Source organism: Montipora capricornis, chromosome 6 (assembly GCF_036669925.1).
Source record: "Montipora capricornis isolate CH-2021 chromosome 6, ASM3666992v2, whole genome shotgun sequence".
In the NCBI taxonomy this organism is placed as follows: domain Eukaryota; kingdom Metazoa; phylum Cnidaria; class Anthozoa; order Scleractinia; family Acroporidae; genus Montipora; species Montipora capricornis.
The window spans coordinates 17877740-17895913 of NC_090888.1; the positions used below are offsets into that span (position 1 = coordinate 17877740).

Sequence of the window (18174 nt, forward strand, 5' to 3'; positions counted from 1 at the left end):
AGTGACTTTGTTTTGAGATAAACTAACGAAAGAGTAGTGTTATGAGGATCAGAATAACTTTTAGTTTATCTGTCATGTAATTCCAGACTTTTCTAGAATTGTCTTACATCTGTAATATTCCAGAAATTTCTTTGATGTGAGTCAGCAGTTTCCACAAATAGTAGACCTTGTAATGATTAATACATTATAAATAGCAACAGAACATTCTAGACGCGTAGAGTAAAAGTATAAAAGCAGTCTTATAAATAATAGAAGGGACTGACTCTCTCCTTTTTTCGCCCGAGGACTTACCCTCGTGGCTGGCTGTGATTGAACTTATGCTATGGATGGATGCTGTACTGTGAGGAAGCTATAATCAACTGCGATAATTATGGTGGAGCTATAACCTTTGACCTTGCTATATCCGGAAAGAAGAAAGAGAGGATAGCCTAGAAGGGAAGAAGACAAAGAGTTCGGAGTTAAGTATGAAGTCTTCCGTAAGAGTTTGAGTACACAGAAAATCCAGCGAGTGGAAAGAATCCAATGAATCCAGAAAGTCAAGCGTTTTTGTCTCTAGCCCCTGGAACTTGGAGTTCGAAGTTAATCAAGATCAACATCCGAATGGCCATGAAACACAGTAAGCCTGCTTTACGAACTGCTTAACTTAATCTTTAACGTAAGCAATTGTAACAGTGTATTACTAATTAAATAATAGTGGAAAAGGGTAACTGCTCGTTGTCAAACTTTTGTTGCGTGCCTTATATCGTACTGGAGAGCTCCTTTCATTTGTGCTTTGTTCGCGGACATCTCTTGTTTATTCTAGCACGTACTGCCGCAGTAGTCTGAAGACGAGCAGCTTAGTGAGGTAATATCCAAAGAACCTGTGGTCTTGCGAAGATCGGTATTTGAAACACGAGAAGTGTGGCAGATTAAGTCGACAAAAGTGACTCGACCACCGCTGGAAACTGAAAAGCTGAAGTTTCGAACGTTAGTCCTTTATCAGAAAGAAAATTTGTACTGACGAAGGGCCTACGGTCGAAAAGTCGACTTTTAAATTCTCATACGATGGTCACATTACTTTCATCATCTCAACTGATACTTGCAAATTTTCGTAGTTTGCATAAAAACAGCATGATATATTTCATTTACTAGCCTACATAGGGAGCGCTAAAGTAGGAGGAAATGGCGCGCACGTGCACTAGCAAAAAACACTTGGTGCGGGAAAAGAGGAGCAGGCAATGGAGAGAGCTGCCATTGAGCAGCCTAACTGTCCCTCAAAGTCCTGGTCAATAAGACCAGTCATTAGCTCTCCTCCGTTCGTTCACTAGCACATACCTGTCACGTATACACTGTTGTTTTCTATCTCTAGCTATAGAGATTAATTGTCAACCAATAAATTTCAGTATGAGGCCGGGGTCGCATTGGAGACTATTTTGCAAAAACTTGTTTACTCAAGGAACCAAAATCTGTCATTTGCGCGTTTTCAAAAATTTCCAAATCGGGAAAAAAAACAAAAACAAAAACATTACGACGCCGGTGTGCTTGGGTGGGGCTAGGCAATTTTTACCAGTTCTCATCGATAACTTTAAAGAAATTTGTGTCGCAACCGGGGCTGACGCGGACAGGGGACTAAAAGAAATTTCCAAGATATTTTGACCTATTTTGCTTGAGCATCATATATTTTTATAGTTTGTAAATTTTTAGTGATTGCATACAGTACTTTTTAAATACAATACCCACCTTTTTGTTTACGTTTTATAGAAGTTTTTGTTGCAACTTTGATCCGTTGGTAACTTCTGTCGCGACAGTCTGTCTACCGATTTTTTGTCATTTCCTTCCGCGAAACTGGGTCGAACTCACTCTCTATTCTACCTGCCTATATCTTTGTTTCTGACCATTCTTCTCTCATGCTCGACATGGTTGGGGAGGAGGGGGGGGGGGGGGGGGGGTACCCAGTTTTGACACGACTTGGTTTATTAGCAACTCCATTGCATCGGAATATCCACTTTCCTTTTTATTGGGGTCGCGTAATGACCTCAGGAGAGGTCTGTGCAGGGATTTGTGCGCCCCTGCCCCTTTGTGAGCACCGGGTTTGCTACTGGCCCGGTAGCCTAGCACCCGTAAGGGCCCCTACCAAGGGTTACGTCGGGTTAAAGTTCCTTTTTTGAACACTTCACGACTATTTTTCAACATTACTAAGTTTTGGACCGTTCGAGACAGATTTCACCTATTTCAATGCTTTAATTTCATTGTCACATTAGAAATTAATATTTTCTCCTGGATCAACAACACTCATTATATTCAAAGTTACACCGGAGGAGTTATTTCTCTTCTTGCGATTTAATTCAAATTTGTATATAGAATTTTGCTATCATGAATCCTACACGACTACCAAGCATAACAGAGCGAAGGCACGCTTTATTCCACCTACTTAATGAAGATGTATTTTATCCAGTTCAAGTCTAACCCAAGGATATTTTAACAACTTTCTGGAAGAAACCCATCGCAGACAACAACACTTTCAAACTAATGCTATTTTTTTATAGGCAATGAATGTTCCCCTGATATCATTTCAGAATGAATCTACTCTGGGCACTGGGCAAGCCCAAAGAAACTAGACAAAAGAAAACGTCAAGTTACCTTCATCTGCAACAACATGACCTCCAAAGGACACATCTGGTTCTATTTTGACATTCATCACAGAATGGCTATATCTAAATGGACAAAAAAGAACAAAAAATCCGAATGAATCTAATCAAGTTTCCCCATCTTTTAAAGAATATTTATACCAGTAAGTTTTAACTTTTCCTATTTTGGATAAACATATTTGTATTTCAAAGAAAACGAAAAATCAATAGTTTCTTAGTAACTATTTTCTGCTAGAAAAAACCTTTTTTTAGATAAATCCGTTTCACACACACAAAAAAAATTGCATTCTGAATTTTTTCAGTTTTTTATTTTCCTTGATTTTTCTTCCTTTATTATTCATTTATTTATTTTGTTTATTGTATACCAGCCTGGTTTTGGCATTAAAGTTTTTGTTTTCACACAGTTTATTGTTTGCCTACCCCGCTTTGAGATTGAGAGTTCACTTTGTGAATTTCTCTTGCTCATTTAACAGACTAGGCCGGCACTAATTTTTGACTATGATATTCCCTCAACTAACCATCCACACACACAATATTGCCTCCACGTACCCACTTTACTAGAGATTATTATTTCAGTTGGTGGAGAGGAACCCCTTCTTGCAAGGGGATTCTCTCTGCAGCACCATTGTCATGCCACAAAGGTTGCTAGTTTACTACAGTTTTTGTTTTTGTTTTTAAATTTAACTTGAACGTTCAACTATCCAGTTGGATAACCTGGGGATTGTTGATATACAAAGGCTCCATGAGGTTGTGAAGGACCAGACACTGGAGGAAACTGCCCCTGCATTGCTTGGGGGTGGTCGGTACTGGGCTGGACCACCCATGGGAAGTGCATGAAAAATCGACCTAACAGCAAGAAGACATTGTTATTCTTTGGCGAGGAGGAGAAAAACAGGATATAGCGACCCAGCATGACACTCTGTACAGTACATGGAATAAAAATAAATGTATATATTTAGGGAGTCAGGATGGCTTAGTGGTTATCAACCATGCCTTCCACCTCTGCGACCCGGGTTCAACTATCGGCCCCGGGATCGTATGTGGCTTGAGTTTCAGTCTATCTCAACCTGACTCCGAGTGTTTTTCTCCGGGTACTCCGGTTTCCCTCCCTCAGCAAAATCGACTCACAGCCTATTCCATCAGGCTGTGCTGCTGTGCTCCGAGGTCATCCATGGGTCGTGTTCAGGGGCCAAGCGCCTAGTCGGCAGCACAACTCCTTCGGTCCGATCTCGTTGACCCGCGCCCTTAGCAATTCAGTCTCCTACTGCGAGAAAGGGTGTTTAGCAGGTCACGTATTATTATTTCGTGCGGGTTATAGACGAAAAGGTAGAAGCAATCCTGGCACTTAATTAGACAATCGCTTAAATTGTCCAGTATAGTACGAGGATTGGTTTGGCTACATGTATATCCCGCACTTCAAATCTATACATACCCAACTGAGCTTATAGAAAATGCCAACAAAAAATTCCAAAAATCTCTTAGCAATGGTTCTACCACATCTCGTGATGTTCAAGATAGCTCGACCAGAATAGTGTTGCCATTTATCGACCAAAAATCTGCTGATTCTGTTAAACACCAACTTTGCCATCTCAATAAGAAATTAACTGCGGATTTGCAACCAGTCTTCACTAGCCAAAAACTGGAAAATGTTCTCAAGATCCAAGAACAAAAACCGCCTTTAATCAACCAACAACTTGTTGTATGTCCATAATGTTCGCTTAGTAAAATATATTCTATATACAAGGATAAAGTTAAAACGTTTTCGGCTGCTTGCCATCATCAGGGTTAAAATGGGTGACCGTCCGCGCGTACATTTATATCTTATGTAATTCGCAAAGGGCAAAGTTTGGAGACATAAGAAATGACTTGTTTGTTCAAACTGGGGCGGAATTGTTGGATCATTAGCCCCCTCGACGATCCTACGCTTGTGAAAAGTCTGTGCCGAGGAGAGAACACGCCAAGTGAAAGCAAGTGATGGGTTTTCCCGCAGGTGTTTTGCAGGTTCAGAAGTGTGAGCAGGATTTGAATGCTCCGCAATTCGTACTGCTAGGTTTCGTACAGTCTCGCCAATGTTATGAACGCCACAAGAACAATCACCTTTGTAAACAACTTTGGATCTGTGAGTGTTTTTGTCTTTGTTGTTAAAGAGGGTTTTGATTTGCCTTGTTTGCCACAGGATTATAAAAATAAAATTGAAATTAGTGAACTTGTTGAGTTTTTCAATAAACGTCTCACTGAGTTTTTCGTTTTTACCGCAAAAAGGGAGCTTGATGAAAACTTTCTTTCGTTCTTCGAAGAGAAAATTCGGAATGATGTTGTCATCTTGGGGCGAGTCGTTTAGAAAGTTGTTGATTGTATGCGAAATAAAACGTTTCGGATAACCTTCATTGATGAAAGAAGTTTTTAGAGCTTTTATGTCCTTGTCAAAATCGGTAGAGATGCGTTTGGCTCTGTGGAGTGCGCTAGTGATGCAATTCCTTTTCCAACTTGGTAGGGACCTCAGATTACCAATATGTTGGTAGTTTCCCCGGTTTCTTGAAGACGCTGCAATTGAACTTGTTGGTATAACTAAAGGCAGTATCGAGAAAATGGTCGGGGTTTTCTTCGACAGTGAAAACAATGTTAGGGTGGTAGCGATTTAGTCTTTCGAATAGAGCATCAGGCTCGTTCTTTTTCTTCTTAGAGAAACAATCATCAACATACCGATCATAAAATGGCGGGTCTAAAGGTCGGATTACGTCAGCTTCTAATTTAGCCATGAAAATGTTTGCAAGGACTGGAGATAGTGGGTTGCCCATGCCGCATCCATCGATTTGTTTATATAGCTTGCCATTAAAACTGAAAACTGTGTTCTTGGTGACATTGCAGAGCAGGCGTCTGAAGAGTAACTTTGAGCTGAGTTGTGGTAGCTTGTTGTAGGTGTAAATTTCATGAATGATGTGGTCAATGGTTTCACCAAGCGGAACTTCAGTAAAGAGAGAGGACACATCATATGAGACCAATACTTCATCATCATCATCAACAGTTCTGTTACTTAGACGCTCAGCGAAATCGGTGGTACTTTTGATGCTGTATCCATTCTCAGAGAGAGGAAATAGGTAAGAGGCTAGGAACTTCGGTTTCGTAATAAAAGGTTCCACAAGTGCTGACAATCGGTCGGAGTTTCAGATTATCCTTCGTTATTTGCTCATAGTTCTTGAATTTGTGGGTTTTGGCAGTCCCATATAGGAAAGCCGGCTGGTTTGATGTCGGTTTGACCTTATTCAGTGGCAGAGATGACTTGAAGTTTCGGGTCAGAAAATCTTGAAAATATTTGAGGTCTTTTAGTGTGTTGTCCTCAGTCACCATGTATTTCCCGTTAGTGATGCCTTCTTCGATCATAGTTTCAAGTTTGTTGACGTAGTCGGCGCGTTGCATAATGACGACAGATGAATCTTTATCGCCAGAGAGGACCACCATGTCGTTATCTGATGCTAGTTTATGTAAGACTTTGTAAGTGTAGTCAGAAGTGCTGAAAATGTTTGGGTGGAAGAGGTCAGAATGAACACGGAGGAAATGTTTGAAATCTTCATGTTGGCAAACAGGAATGCTTGAGCTAACTTGGTTAAGGAGAAGTTCAAACTCCGACAGGAGGTTAAGTTTCACGTGCCGATTCTTGTCGATGAAACTGTGGTTAAGTCCATAACGTAAATAATGTAAGGTAGCATCAGCGATAACTTGGCCCGAGAGGTTAATAATAGGTACTGAAAAGTGCTTCGGCTCATGTTTACTTTTCAGAAGTTTTGAAAGCTTTTTGTTCTTGATACAAAGAGAATCAAAACGCTCCTGACGAAGGGATTTAGATACCAAGCGATGTATGAGTTTAAAGGGTCCTGTTCCGTGTTTGGATACAACAGCTGTCCGCAAGATCGAGAGGTCAGCATTGACACGGCGAAGTTTGAGGGTATGTTCTTGGAGGTGTCGCTTTAAGGATGCTCTTCACGGAGGCGTAACGATGATCCTCCGATGCGAAATTTCCATTCACCATGGCAAAGGTTGGTGTGCAGCGGTTCCACAGTGCTTTCTGAACAAATCCAATACTAGCAGCGGTCCTTTGAAGTTTAGATGTCAGGTACTTCAATTTTTGATATGAAAAAGCGATGCCTTGGGGTAAAATGATGTCCATAATGTTCGCTTAGTAAAATATATTTTATATACAAGGCTAAAAGTTAAAAAATTAAAATATTCAAACCAAACGTTTCCGGCTGCTTACCATCATCAGGGTTAAAATGGGTGACCGTCCGCGCGTACATTTATATCTTATGTAATTCCCAAAGGGAAAAGTTTGGAGACGTAAGAAATGACTTCCCCTTGGGAATTACATAAGATATAAATGTACGCGCGGACGGTCACCCATTTTAACCCTGATGATGGCAAACAGTCGAAAACGTTTGGTTTGAATATTTTAATTTTTTAACTTTTAGCCTTGTATATAGAATATAACTTGTTGTATATTAATATAAATGTGGTTCCAGCGTTTTTGTTTGAGGCCGGACGTTTCGTCCGGTGGTTTCCCATTCTACGTCCGGTACTTTGATGCCAATATTCGAGGGGTTTGCTTTACTTTTTATTGTTATCTTTTTTTACTTACTTTTTAAGGAGAATTTGATTGAACTATAGACTGGGGAACTGAATCTTGGGGGTGCAGAAACACTGGTAACAGCCTTTCTGAGTGTTTTATTTTAAAAATTTCCGGTGGGAGTATGCCCTTACACACCTCAAGGTAGCTCGCACCTTGCGGCGCCACATCCGGTGCTTTCAAAAATATGTCCGCTATTTTACAAAACTGTCGAAAACCCTGTGGTTCGTGCGATGCGGACTATGTTGGTTACACTGCGCGCCACCTTCACCAGCGTAAAAAAGAACATCAATATTCTGCGATTGGCGAACATCGATGGGAAGAACATGGTTTACAATACAAAATCCCGGATCAAAGCTTCACTATTCTAAAAAAAAATGCAAAACAAAGTTTGACTCTCTCATATATGAGATGATGTTCATCAAAGAAAAATCTCCATCACTCAACACACAAACTGACTCGGTTAAAGCAAAACTATTTACGTGATCTTCATTGATCCGTATAGTAGAACAATCGTGACTGTCACTTAAGAGTCACCGAACCATTTCTTGATTTAATTTATTCAACAATTTTTGTGCTTATATGCGGCTTATAATTTATTCTTTCACTTGACAATGACATCTCGACGATGTCGACCCGTGTGCTAGCCTTGTATCGTCTATCTTTTTGATTAAAATAATAATAATAATAATAATAATAATAATAATAATAATAATAATAATAATAATAATAATGATAATAATAACAATAAGAAGAAGAAGAAGAAGATAACGATAACGATAATGATAATGATGTATGCTGTAAACTAGCATGATACTGGTCACATTGGCTCATATGGAGGGGTGGACGTACGGACGGACGGTCGATGACGTCATAGCTATAAAACCAAGATTTCTCGCATCGCTGGATTACCATTTTTACTTAACAATGGTGCTCCGCGCGTGCGCGTCTTCGGCGCGCGCGGAGCACCGATACTAATGTATAAGGGGTGGTATTTTTTACAGGACACAAGTTATTGATTTACCAATACAAAAAGTATTCTAAATATTCAAAAAAGCCAATCTTAGGCCTAATTAGGCTTTTGTGCATGCATAGGATACTTTCTGTATTGGTAAAACAATGACCTGTGACCTGCGGCCTGTGACCTTTAAAAAAATGAAGACTCTCTCCGATGAATTGAAGAAACATTTTTCGGAGCCTAATTTTAATTAAGCCTAGAGGAAAATTAAGGTCAGGTTAAAATTAGTTTTGGTTATTTCTACATGGATATCAACTGATTTATTACATAAAAGCAAATAATGAAAAGAACTGTGTTGGGTTGAGTATGTTGGTCATTGTGGTGTAGTGGTGGAAACACAGGACCTTACCTCTGGAGGATCCGAGTTCGATTACCGGCAGCTGCATAGTAAAATTCTTTGTTCCATTACTATGTTGTAATTTTGAGACTGCATGGATAAGTGTATGAATGAAGAGAGCGACGAGATGATACGAAACATTACTAAGAAGACGTGTTGAGATGCATAGGGCAGAGCTTGAAAGTATAGGTGTTTTCAATCCTTCTGGGGGGTTGATAGCCGCTTTAAATTAGGTAGAGTGCACATTTTAACCAAGGTAAAACGAGGATGACCAATTTAACCTCGATAAAAATGGATTCAACCTGAGACGTGCTTTGACCGCCAACATCTATACCACACCTTCACAAAAAACGACAATTTCTGAGCCTTTCAGGCAACGGGTTCACTCATAATTAAATCTTCTTGATGAGTCATGTAGCAGCTCTTGTAAAGTATAATGTGACTGGCTCGAGACCCAAGCTAAAAACAAAAGACCACACAACTGAGACAATGATTTAGCTTTCGGGCGCTTTCCATTTGACAGGACTGATCGGACAGACCAAGCATTTGAAAGGGCTAACTCTACAACGCCTTCAAATTAACTCTCTTCAAGGCCGATACATACTCTCCCAGACGAATGCGAGAGATTATCATGCAAATTTGCAAATTGTTGCATTTTGTTTGCAAAATGACAGCTCTGGTGGGCCAGTTCTGACAAAAGGAAAACTCCCTAAAAACAAAAGTAGCTGCTTACAGTACCAAACAATAGTAGGTTACGAAAGGTGCTTCATTACTGTTTGTAATGGGGTTGAAGGAGTTGACAGTCACAAATGTCGGTTTAAATTAAAAGCTATTAAATTTATGTTTTGTCCCATGCCCTCTTTGCCTTTCTAGCATTTCGCGTGTGTTTTTAAACAGTATAAATAAACACTTTATCTATTTAGAAAGAGTTTGATATACAGGAGCTGAGTCATTCTTCATGTCCGTCATTGTTAGTCTTTCCCTTTGTGTCTGGCTTCTGATCATTACAGCAAACAGTCCACCTTTTCTTATCAACTCTTCAGGTTTGTCGAACTCCACCACTCGTCCACCGTCAAGCACCAGCACCCTGTCATAGTCCATGATGGTGTTCAGCCGATGAGCAATGGTCAGCACCGTCGAATCCTTAAATTTGGCACGAATGACTTCTTGGATCAGGCGATCAGTCTTGAAATCCACATTAGCGGTGGGTTCATCCATGATGATGATCTTGCTCTTCTGCACCAGCGCACGAGCCAAGCACACCAGCTGCCTCTCACCAACGCTCAAGTTTGTTCCAGATTCTTTCAGTTTGAATTCGAGCTGTCCTGGGAGATCCTGAACAAGCATCTTCAACTGCACTTCCTCCAGAGCGGTCCAAACGTCTTGATCCGAATATTTTGAGAATGGATCTATGTTCCTTTTTAAGGTACCTCCAAAAAGTACCGGATCCTGGGTTATAACAGCCATGGACCTTCTAGCCTCTTGGAGACTGATAGATCCAATATCCACGCTGTCGATAATCACCTAAAATGTAAGCCAATCAAAGTTTCTTAATTAAGTATTCTATTGTCCCTATAAAGCTAAGCGGCTTTCGCGCCGCAATTGTAGATTTACTAGATTATAGATGATAGGAGGTCCTAAATTCTCAACATTTGCTAAGAAGCTCTTTGGAAGGGGCAGGGAGACTTGTGTATCTAACCGAGAGAGACTGTGCTTTTTGAACAGCGTTTCATTTAGTTGCCTGGTTTTGCGACTGACTAATGTTGGATCAATGACAATAAACTTTATTTAGTGTCAACTGTTTTTAGCGCTGGGTACTAATCGAGGACACCATACAGAAATCAAATCAAATCGTAGGTTATCTTTTGAGGAGAGGCCGGAAAACAACCGTCAACACACATGTGACGCCAAGTCTAGGAATGGAACCCGGGCTGCGAGCTCATTGGCGAGTATTCTCACCACTGCGCCATCCCTGATCCGTTTCAATGACCATGGTTCGGGTATAATAGTGCTTGCGCACAATCAGTGTTATTAACATTTTGCAGTCCTACAATTGTAGCTTTACAAATTAGGATATAACGACGGCTATGAGCCCAAACTGATTGTATAAGGAGTTACGTCTCTGAAAGCTGTTTAAAACCATTAAATATCACTCTTCTTGACCATTAACGCACCTTTCCCAGAGGATCTGGCATGCGAAACAACGCCGATACCAGAGACGACTTTCCAGCACCTGTGCGACCCACAACTCCCACCTTCTCCTTAGAAGAGACACGAAAGTTGATATCCTTTAAGACGCGAGGTCCTCCTTCAAAGTAAACCAAAGAAAGATCTTCTATGGTTAGGCTTCCTTCATTTGGCCAGGACTTTGGGGGACGATCCTCAGCGCTGTAGCCGGGCTCGGGATTGATTTGAGTATACGATATCACTCGTTCGACTGACGTCATGAAGTTTTCTACCTGTGTTGCTGATCGCACATCCCACTGAGTGATGTCCAGTGTTTGCAGTGCGTACGTCAGAGCGAGTCCGGCCAAGGCTAAGAAAAAAAAAACAAAAACAATAAGGAACTGCTACTGGGATAAAATCACTAACTAATCATTACACGTCATGTCCAGTAATAACCGTGACGCCATATTTGGCTTTTTGCTTTCGTTTCCAGGTTTTCTCAGTTATGTTTCTTTATGGATGTACCTCAGATCATACCATCCCCCTGCTCAAACTGATCTCAAATGCAGTCTGTGCGAGAGACAAGAGGCCTACTCGAAATAAGGAAATAGGCAGTGAAGTAACAGAGTTCAGAGTTCGTGTCAACCTCCTCTTCGAAATGAGTGTAATTGCGAAGTTTTTGTGATGGTAATTAGTTGTACTTTACATAGGAATGAAAACTAATTTTCATGAGAAAACTTCGCACTTAAAATCTCTTTGAAGAGAAGGCAGACATGAACTCGGAACTGACCTATTCTAAGCGCTCTCTTTAGTTGGAGTTTCCTACGATAGGACATCCCTCCAAAACGTTTGATGTAGAAAAAGACGGCTTAAAAGAGGACTTACAACACGTCCAAAACTACTCTTCAATCCTTATACTTTCTCAACCACTTAAGACGACTTATAAATCGCCAGGACGACTCAAACGTCAAATGCAGTCTGTGTGAGACACGAGAGACACGGGAGGATTAGGGAATTCAAGTAAAGTAATTTTGAGTGCTCTGTTTACTTGGAGATTTCCCACTGAGCACTTTTAAGTAACTTTAAAACTAGTCTACCTAAATGATAGAAATGCTGGCGAGGGGAAGGGAGATGTTCACTTATGCTTGCGGTAATTTAAAGGCAGTTCCTACGTGGAATTGAAGGGATATTTTTATAGGTCTCGAGCAGGGACGGTACAAAACGTAGACCTCCAAATGGTCCCCCAACTGGACCTCCTTATGGACCCCACTCGAGAGAAGAAAGAAAACAATAGACGGTTTTCCCCGTATTCTAAAAAAAAAAAACATCGCACGATCTTCTGAATTTTTATGTAAAGGAGGTTAAAGATGACCTAGATGAAAAGCTTTTTCAAGATTCCAGTTCCGTGTCGTCTTTCGTATCTAAAGTAAACAGCATTTTGAATTTCCAAATTGTCACCTTGCGTGACACCACGATATGAGCTATTTGGTTGAAAAAAATGAAGTCTATCCCTATGGATCTCAGCAGTTTGAGCCTTTCAAGTACATTCGGAGATGTATTCATACACATGCATTTTATCTCTTGAGCGAGAAGTAAACGATTTCATCACAAAGTGAATTCCAGATACCGGCCACCATATTGGCAGACCAGATGGCGTCTCCATACAAAACTCTATAAAAAGTTGCGTGAAACGCTTCGTCAAATAACTCAGAAAAGATGTATCGCACAGACCTGAGAATTGGAGAGCTGGTTAAAAGATTTGTTTCCTACAAAATGTCAAATTCTTGACCGTTTTCATTGAACGATGTCGACTTAACTTTTTTATTGCGTGACAGTGTAAACTAATTGTAGAGTAGCTAAACGGAAGATCATACTGCGCATCTTAATTCCTCCATTCGCGCATAGCCACAATTCGTCGCGCCATTGACCACAATCCCTTGTGTTTCGAAGAAAAATGTGTTCTTCTCCCGATTAGAGAGCTGCCTCGTTCGTTTCAGGCTCACTCACTGCGGCAGCAACTACTTTTAATTTCCAGTTCAACTTGTACGGAAACACTAACGCCTGAATCCGGTCCTGTTTTCTGTAGTAAACTGCTTCAGCAGGGAAAACAAAGGGATAAAGCCTCGTGCTTATGATCAGCGAATAAAATGATACTCATGGAAGCAAATAAACAAATGAAAAAAAAAATAATAATTCAGGAAAAATGACTTCAGAAGTTTCTCTATAAACGGATGTGTGTCAGTTTGGGTTCGGACTAACTTACTGACCAGGATTTTCTAAAACCAAAATGGCAGCTACGGCAACAATCGTGGTAAACATACTAGATAGCAGATCAAGGCGTACACTCAACCAACGATTAGAAGACACTACCATGAAAAATGCTTGTGTTCTCGTCCTGATACCTAGAGAGAGAATTACAAATTTAAGAAGGTCACTGGTAAACAGGGCTGTGCCAGAGAAATCAATAGTGATGGCCGATACGATTTTTAATGACAGGAAGGCCAACCTTAAACACGTGACATGCATATTTGGGTCGCTGTTTACGTAATCCGGGAAAATAGGTCGGGGAAGGAGTCATACTTTTCTAAAATTTGGTCAAGTGTATTGAATATCGCAAATAGATAATACATTTGCCTCTCTCATCTTCGAGTAATTTCTTGTTTAGGTATTATCGCAGACCTTGTTTATGGTTTGAACGTTACGCAGTTGTTTGTCAGAAGAAATTAAAAGTTAAATCAGCGATCAACTTCCTTTCCAGGATCTTTTCCTTCATTTTGGGTGGGGTCTCAATCTCAGGTCGAAAGGATTAGCAAAAGGCACGAGAGTTTACTCAAGTTTAACTGATAACTGACAACGAACTCTATCCAGACCCTACATGGAATGTTTAACTTTGATTCCCGAGGGTTGAATCTGAGAATGAGCAAATCACGAGATAACACGATTTGTTTGATTGCGAATATTTGCAGTAATCATTCTTAGCTTGTCAGACAGTAGAATTAGCCTTGTGTCAGCCTGTCAAGTTGACAAATTGTTTTCAACGAGCCCTCAGACAACGAGTTCCTGGCTCTGTCTGGGGAACTCCTTGTTGGTAGTCATGTATTTCGTTGCCTGTACACTCTTAAATAAAATAAACGGTTTATTGAGGACTAACCTTTTCAGTCTGTCCACAAAGGCTTTGCTCATGTTTGAAGTGTGCACTATTTCCAGGCCATTTATTGTGTCCGTGACGTGTGAGTATACAGGGCTGCATTTGATCGCTTCAATTCTCTTCAGCTCTCTGGAGGACCTCAGATAATAACGGGCGAAGTAAACAAATATTCCAATTGTTGGTACAAGGGCCAAGAAGAGCCAGTAGTTTGTTGCAGCAGGAACCAAAATAGCGCTGAGGGAGAAGATGCAGAATACAAGAGCTTGAAGGAATAACGGTGGCAAGACGTCATCCATAGGACCAATATCTTTGGAAAACCGATTCAGGATACGCCCAGCTGGGGTCGAATCAAAGAACTTTACAGGTGCCTTGATAGTCGCTACCGTCATTTTACTGTAAAGGTTTTCAGCAGCTTTGAGGAGGAGGTAGTAAAAGGAGAAAGACGACATTGTCATGACAACAATGGGCACTGCCACTAAACTACCATGAATGATATGAGTGTTCGTCGCTTTCTGTTGGTCCTGTGACATCTCGGCCATTCTGGACAACCACCAATTTGGAGCTAGGAGGCAAACTGAACGGTATTCACATCATTAGTACAATTGGAAAAAAGTCAATGGAAGTGTCAATTATTAGCAATTAAATGGCGCACGGCACCCTGGTGGTCATTCATTTTAATGCGAGAGAGAGTGCACAGATGACAGTCATGTGGATTTGTGAACGACACAGTCTATCTGTTCCGAAATATGTTGAGGGAATTATGTTTTCCATTATACAAGCAAAAGATGCTAAGAACCCTTTCAGATTACCTGAAGTGGAATACCTTTCTTGCAAACACAACCTTGCTAGCTGACATTCAATCATGTAGTGTACTTTCATCCTCAGTCAATACTTATTTCTAGGATACAAGCGAAACACACCGTACAGCTTTGGCTGAAGACTTTTAATGTACTTCGAAATCTCTTTCCGACAGTTAATTCCGTCCCTTTTCTATATACTGTATCAAAACCAACCGAAAAAAATCAAGTTCTGTTCGCTATGCTAGTGTCTCACGATTGTCCAAGCAATACATTCTTTAAAACATAATACACTGTTTTTGCCCGTTATAAGAAACGTTTTTAAAACAAAGTTCAGGCTGAGATTAATCATAATTTTACGAACATAATAAGTACATACCAAGGGCAAGAATCAGTTATAAATAAAGGAAAAAGAAATTAAAACTGTAATCGAACAGGACAATTAACTTTTCAAGTTAAAAAACGCCCTTAAGTATCTATTTAAAAATAGATACTTAAGGGCATATTTTCACGTTAACAATGTCAGTGGTTTTATTCAGGTTGTAGCCGAACTTAGTTTACCACACGACTTTAAAGAGGTAGAATCACGTTATTTGAAACTTCAAAACACTTAAAGACGTCTTTGCATCAATAAGGACTAAAACATAATGCTGTAGTTTTGTTGCAAATAACCACTAAACTGCATTGAAGCTATCATCTTTGTTGTTTGCAGCCAAGAATGGAGAGGATGGGAATGGTTAAACGTAAAAAAACTGCGACGTCTCGTATTCTTCCTCACCCCTTCGGGGCTCGGAAAAATACTTCGCAACTCGCAAAATATCCGCGCGTATTATATGTTCAACCATTCAGCAAGGTGGCTACAAATAACTCCCTGTGCCATAAATATATTCCATATATTGTCTATAAGTTGTCAGATATGTTGTACAACTGAGTTAAAGTACTAGTTTATTGAGATTTTTACCCATTTTTGACCTAAAAACAGCAAAGTTAGCATGACAGTGCCCCTTTAAAAACCATGTTAAAAACGTTTTCAGGCTCAAATCGCAAAAAATAAGAATAAGAACGTTCAGCCTCAGCCCAAAATTAGATGTTTTCATAAAAAAAGAGTGTATGGGAATTTCACCTTACTCAGTGCTCATAATACAGCATGTGTCGCCGAAATAGGTAGACGTTTCAGTATTCTCAAGTTATTGTATCAGCTTTACCTTGTGCAAACAATAGGCCAACTGCAAGAAGCATTATCCAGGAAACAGGCAGTCCTTCTTTGAAGTAGTTCCAGTACAATCTGAAGGTCACAGTTCCTGCACTCTTGGTTTCTTCGTCTTCCTTTAAATCAAGGATTGGTCGTTCCTCGGGATCAGCCACTTCCACATCATTCATGTTTGAGACTGCCAAGGAACCAGTAGTCCGCAGAATCATTTCGTCTTTGACATTGACACCAATGTCTTTGCTCTGATGGATAGGTGGATCCAGGTCATATACAAAGGCTTCGTTAAGATGAACGTTTGGCTGTTCTCCAACAATCGAGACGGAAGGTTCATTCATTAACGTTTTGACCATTCCTGTATCACGACATTCGTCTTCGTTAACACGAGGACCATTCTCAAAGGGCTCAGACAATTCCTGGCGAACTCTTTCCTTCTCTTGCGGATTATATCCGAAAGCTTTGTTATCTTCTTCTTCAAGGGCCTCATTATCTTTACCTTCTGAAAAATCGTGCTGCGGGTCGATGATCTCTTTGTCATCTTGGACTGGTTCAGTCAACTTCAGACATGTTGTTTGTTGCTGAGCAATTCCAGGCATGTTGAATGCATTGATTGAGAGGATCGATGGCCCTTCCAACTCCTTCTTTGTAATCCCATTGTCGTTAATCTTGTGTAGTCTGACTTTCTCTGGGAGTCCAGGTCCATCTTCACATTGCTCAGGAAATCTTGCTACTCCCCCAAACGCTCCCTGGTCGACGTCTAGAATTTCAGCGTACTTCCCTTGGTGAATGATTGAACCGTTCTCCATCACAATGACGCGATCCACATCTTTCAAATATTGCAACTGGTGTGTGGCCAGCAAACGAATACGACCTGATAAGTGGCCCAGTATGCAACACTCAAAAAGTCGTCTTCCTACTTTAGCATCCACTGCATTCAATGGATCATCAAGCAGGTAAATATCAGCGTCTGAATACACTGCACGAGCCAAACCCACACGTGCTTTTTGACCTCCACTAAGGGTAACACCTCGCTGCCCAATTTCCGTGAGGTCGCCATTGGCGAAGTTTGCCAAATCTTTCTTCAACTCGCAAACGTGAACAATCTGTTGGAATTTCTCCTCGTTGAAAGCCAATCCAAACAAAATGTTCTCTCGTATAGTGCCAGAAAATGCCGAAGGTATTTGAGAAACATAGGCCACCTTTCCGTGGTATGAAATTGATCCTCTATGTAGGGGAAGTTCTCCAAGAATAGCTGTTAATAGAGAGGATTTTCCACTTCCAACCGCACCCGTCATCGCTAACAGGTTACCATCGCGAACATTAAGAGTAATGTCACTCAATGTGTTGCTCAAAACTTCTTGGTTCCAAGAACAGGACGCTTCTGAAATTGAGACATAAGGCTCTTTAAAGACAGAGCTAGTGGCGACTAATCCTGGTGACGCCAGAGTCACCTCCGATGGAGAGTCGCCGATACCCGTTTGTGTTCTGCTTAAATAGTCATTTCTTTGTAGATAACTCACTAACTGGACAGCCATTCTATTTTTCTTTTCAATTTTACAGTTCTGTCCCGCAAGGTTGCCGTTAGGATTCTGATTTTGGGTTTTGTTTTCTCCAATTCCTGCGAACTTTACCTTCTCCATCAGAAACGCCTGTATTCTATCGAGGGCTACCTTACCATCCGAAGCAATTTGCATCGCTAAACCCAAGTTGTAGCAAAATGTTCTTTGTAATGTTGTTAAGCCTAGAAGAAGTGTGAATATTGCAAATGATAACAAGTGGGTTTCAGTCAATATCAGAGTTGTTACTGAGACCAGGGTGGCGATAGGAACCGTTGTGAATAGCAGAACAAGCAACGTTGACGTAATAAAGCCTTTTAAACGAATTATGGCCATCTCCTTCCTGTAAACAGATTGCAGAAAATAAAATAAACTTAATTAGAACAAATATAACAAATGACAGACCAGCTAGCCTGCGAACAGAGACGTAATTCTGGCGGTAGTTTCTCTTCCCCGTAAAATAGCGCCTGCGAAACCGACCTGCAAAACGATTTCTGTGAAGTAACTGCTTTTGCATTTTTTTTTGTTAGCTAGCCTGCGAACGCATACGTAATTCCAGAGGCCGTTTCTCTCCCCCGAAGAATGACCGGCGTCTGTGTAACCGAGCTGCAAAACGATTTCTGTGACGTAACTGCTTTTGTTTTTTTTTTGGCCAGTTACCTTGCATGAGAGAACAGAGACCTGGATGATCTCAGTGCAA

General features: G+C 40.7%; 1 protein-coding gene and 1 pseudogene across 1 annotated transcript; both read right to left on the reverse strand.

Annotated features, from left to right (window-relative positions):
* Nucleotides 1–315: 315 nt before the first annotated feature.
* LOC138053311 (uncharacterized) lies at nt 316–6086 on the reverse strand. The gene is made up of 4 exons (XM_068899962.1): nt 5886–6086; nt 5331–5707; nt 2620–2693; nt 316–428 (listed from the first exon to the last, which is right to left on the reverse strand). Exons 1-4 carry the CDS (start codon nt 6084–6086, stop codon nt 316–318), a joined length of 765 nt encoding a protein of 254 aa, XP_068756063.1.
* Nucleotides 6087–9348: 3262 nt separating this feature from the next.
* The window catches only part of LOC138051681 (ATP-binding cassette sub-family C member 4-like), a 34674-nt pseudogene continuing 25848 nt past the window's right edge, over nt 9349–18174 (reverse strand).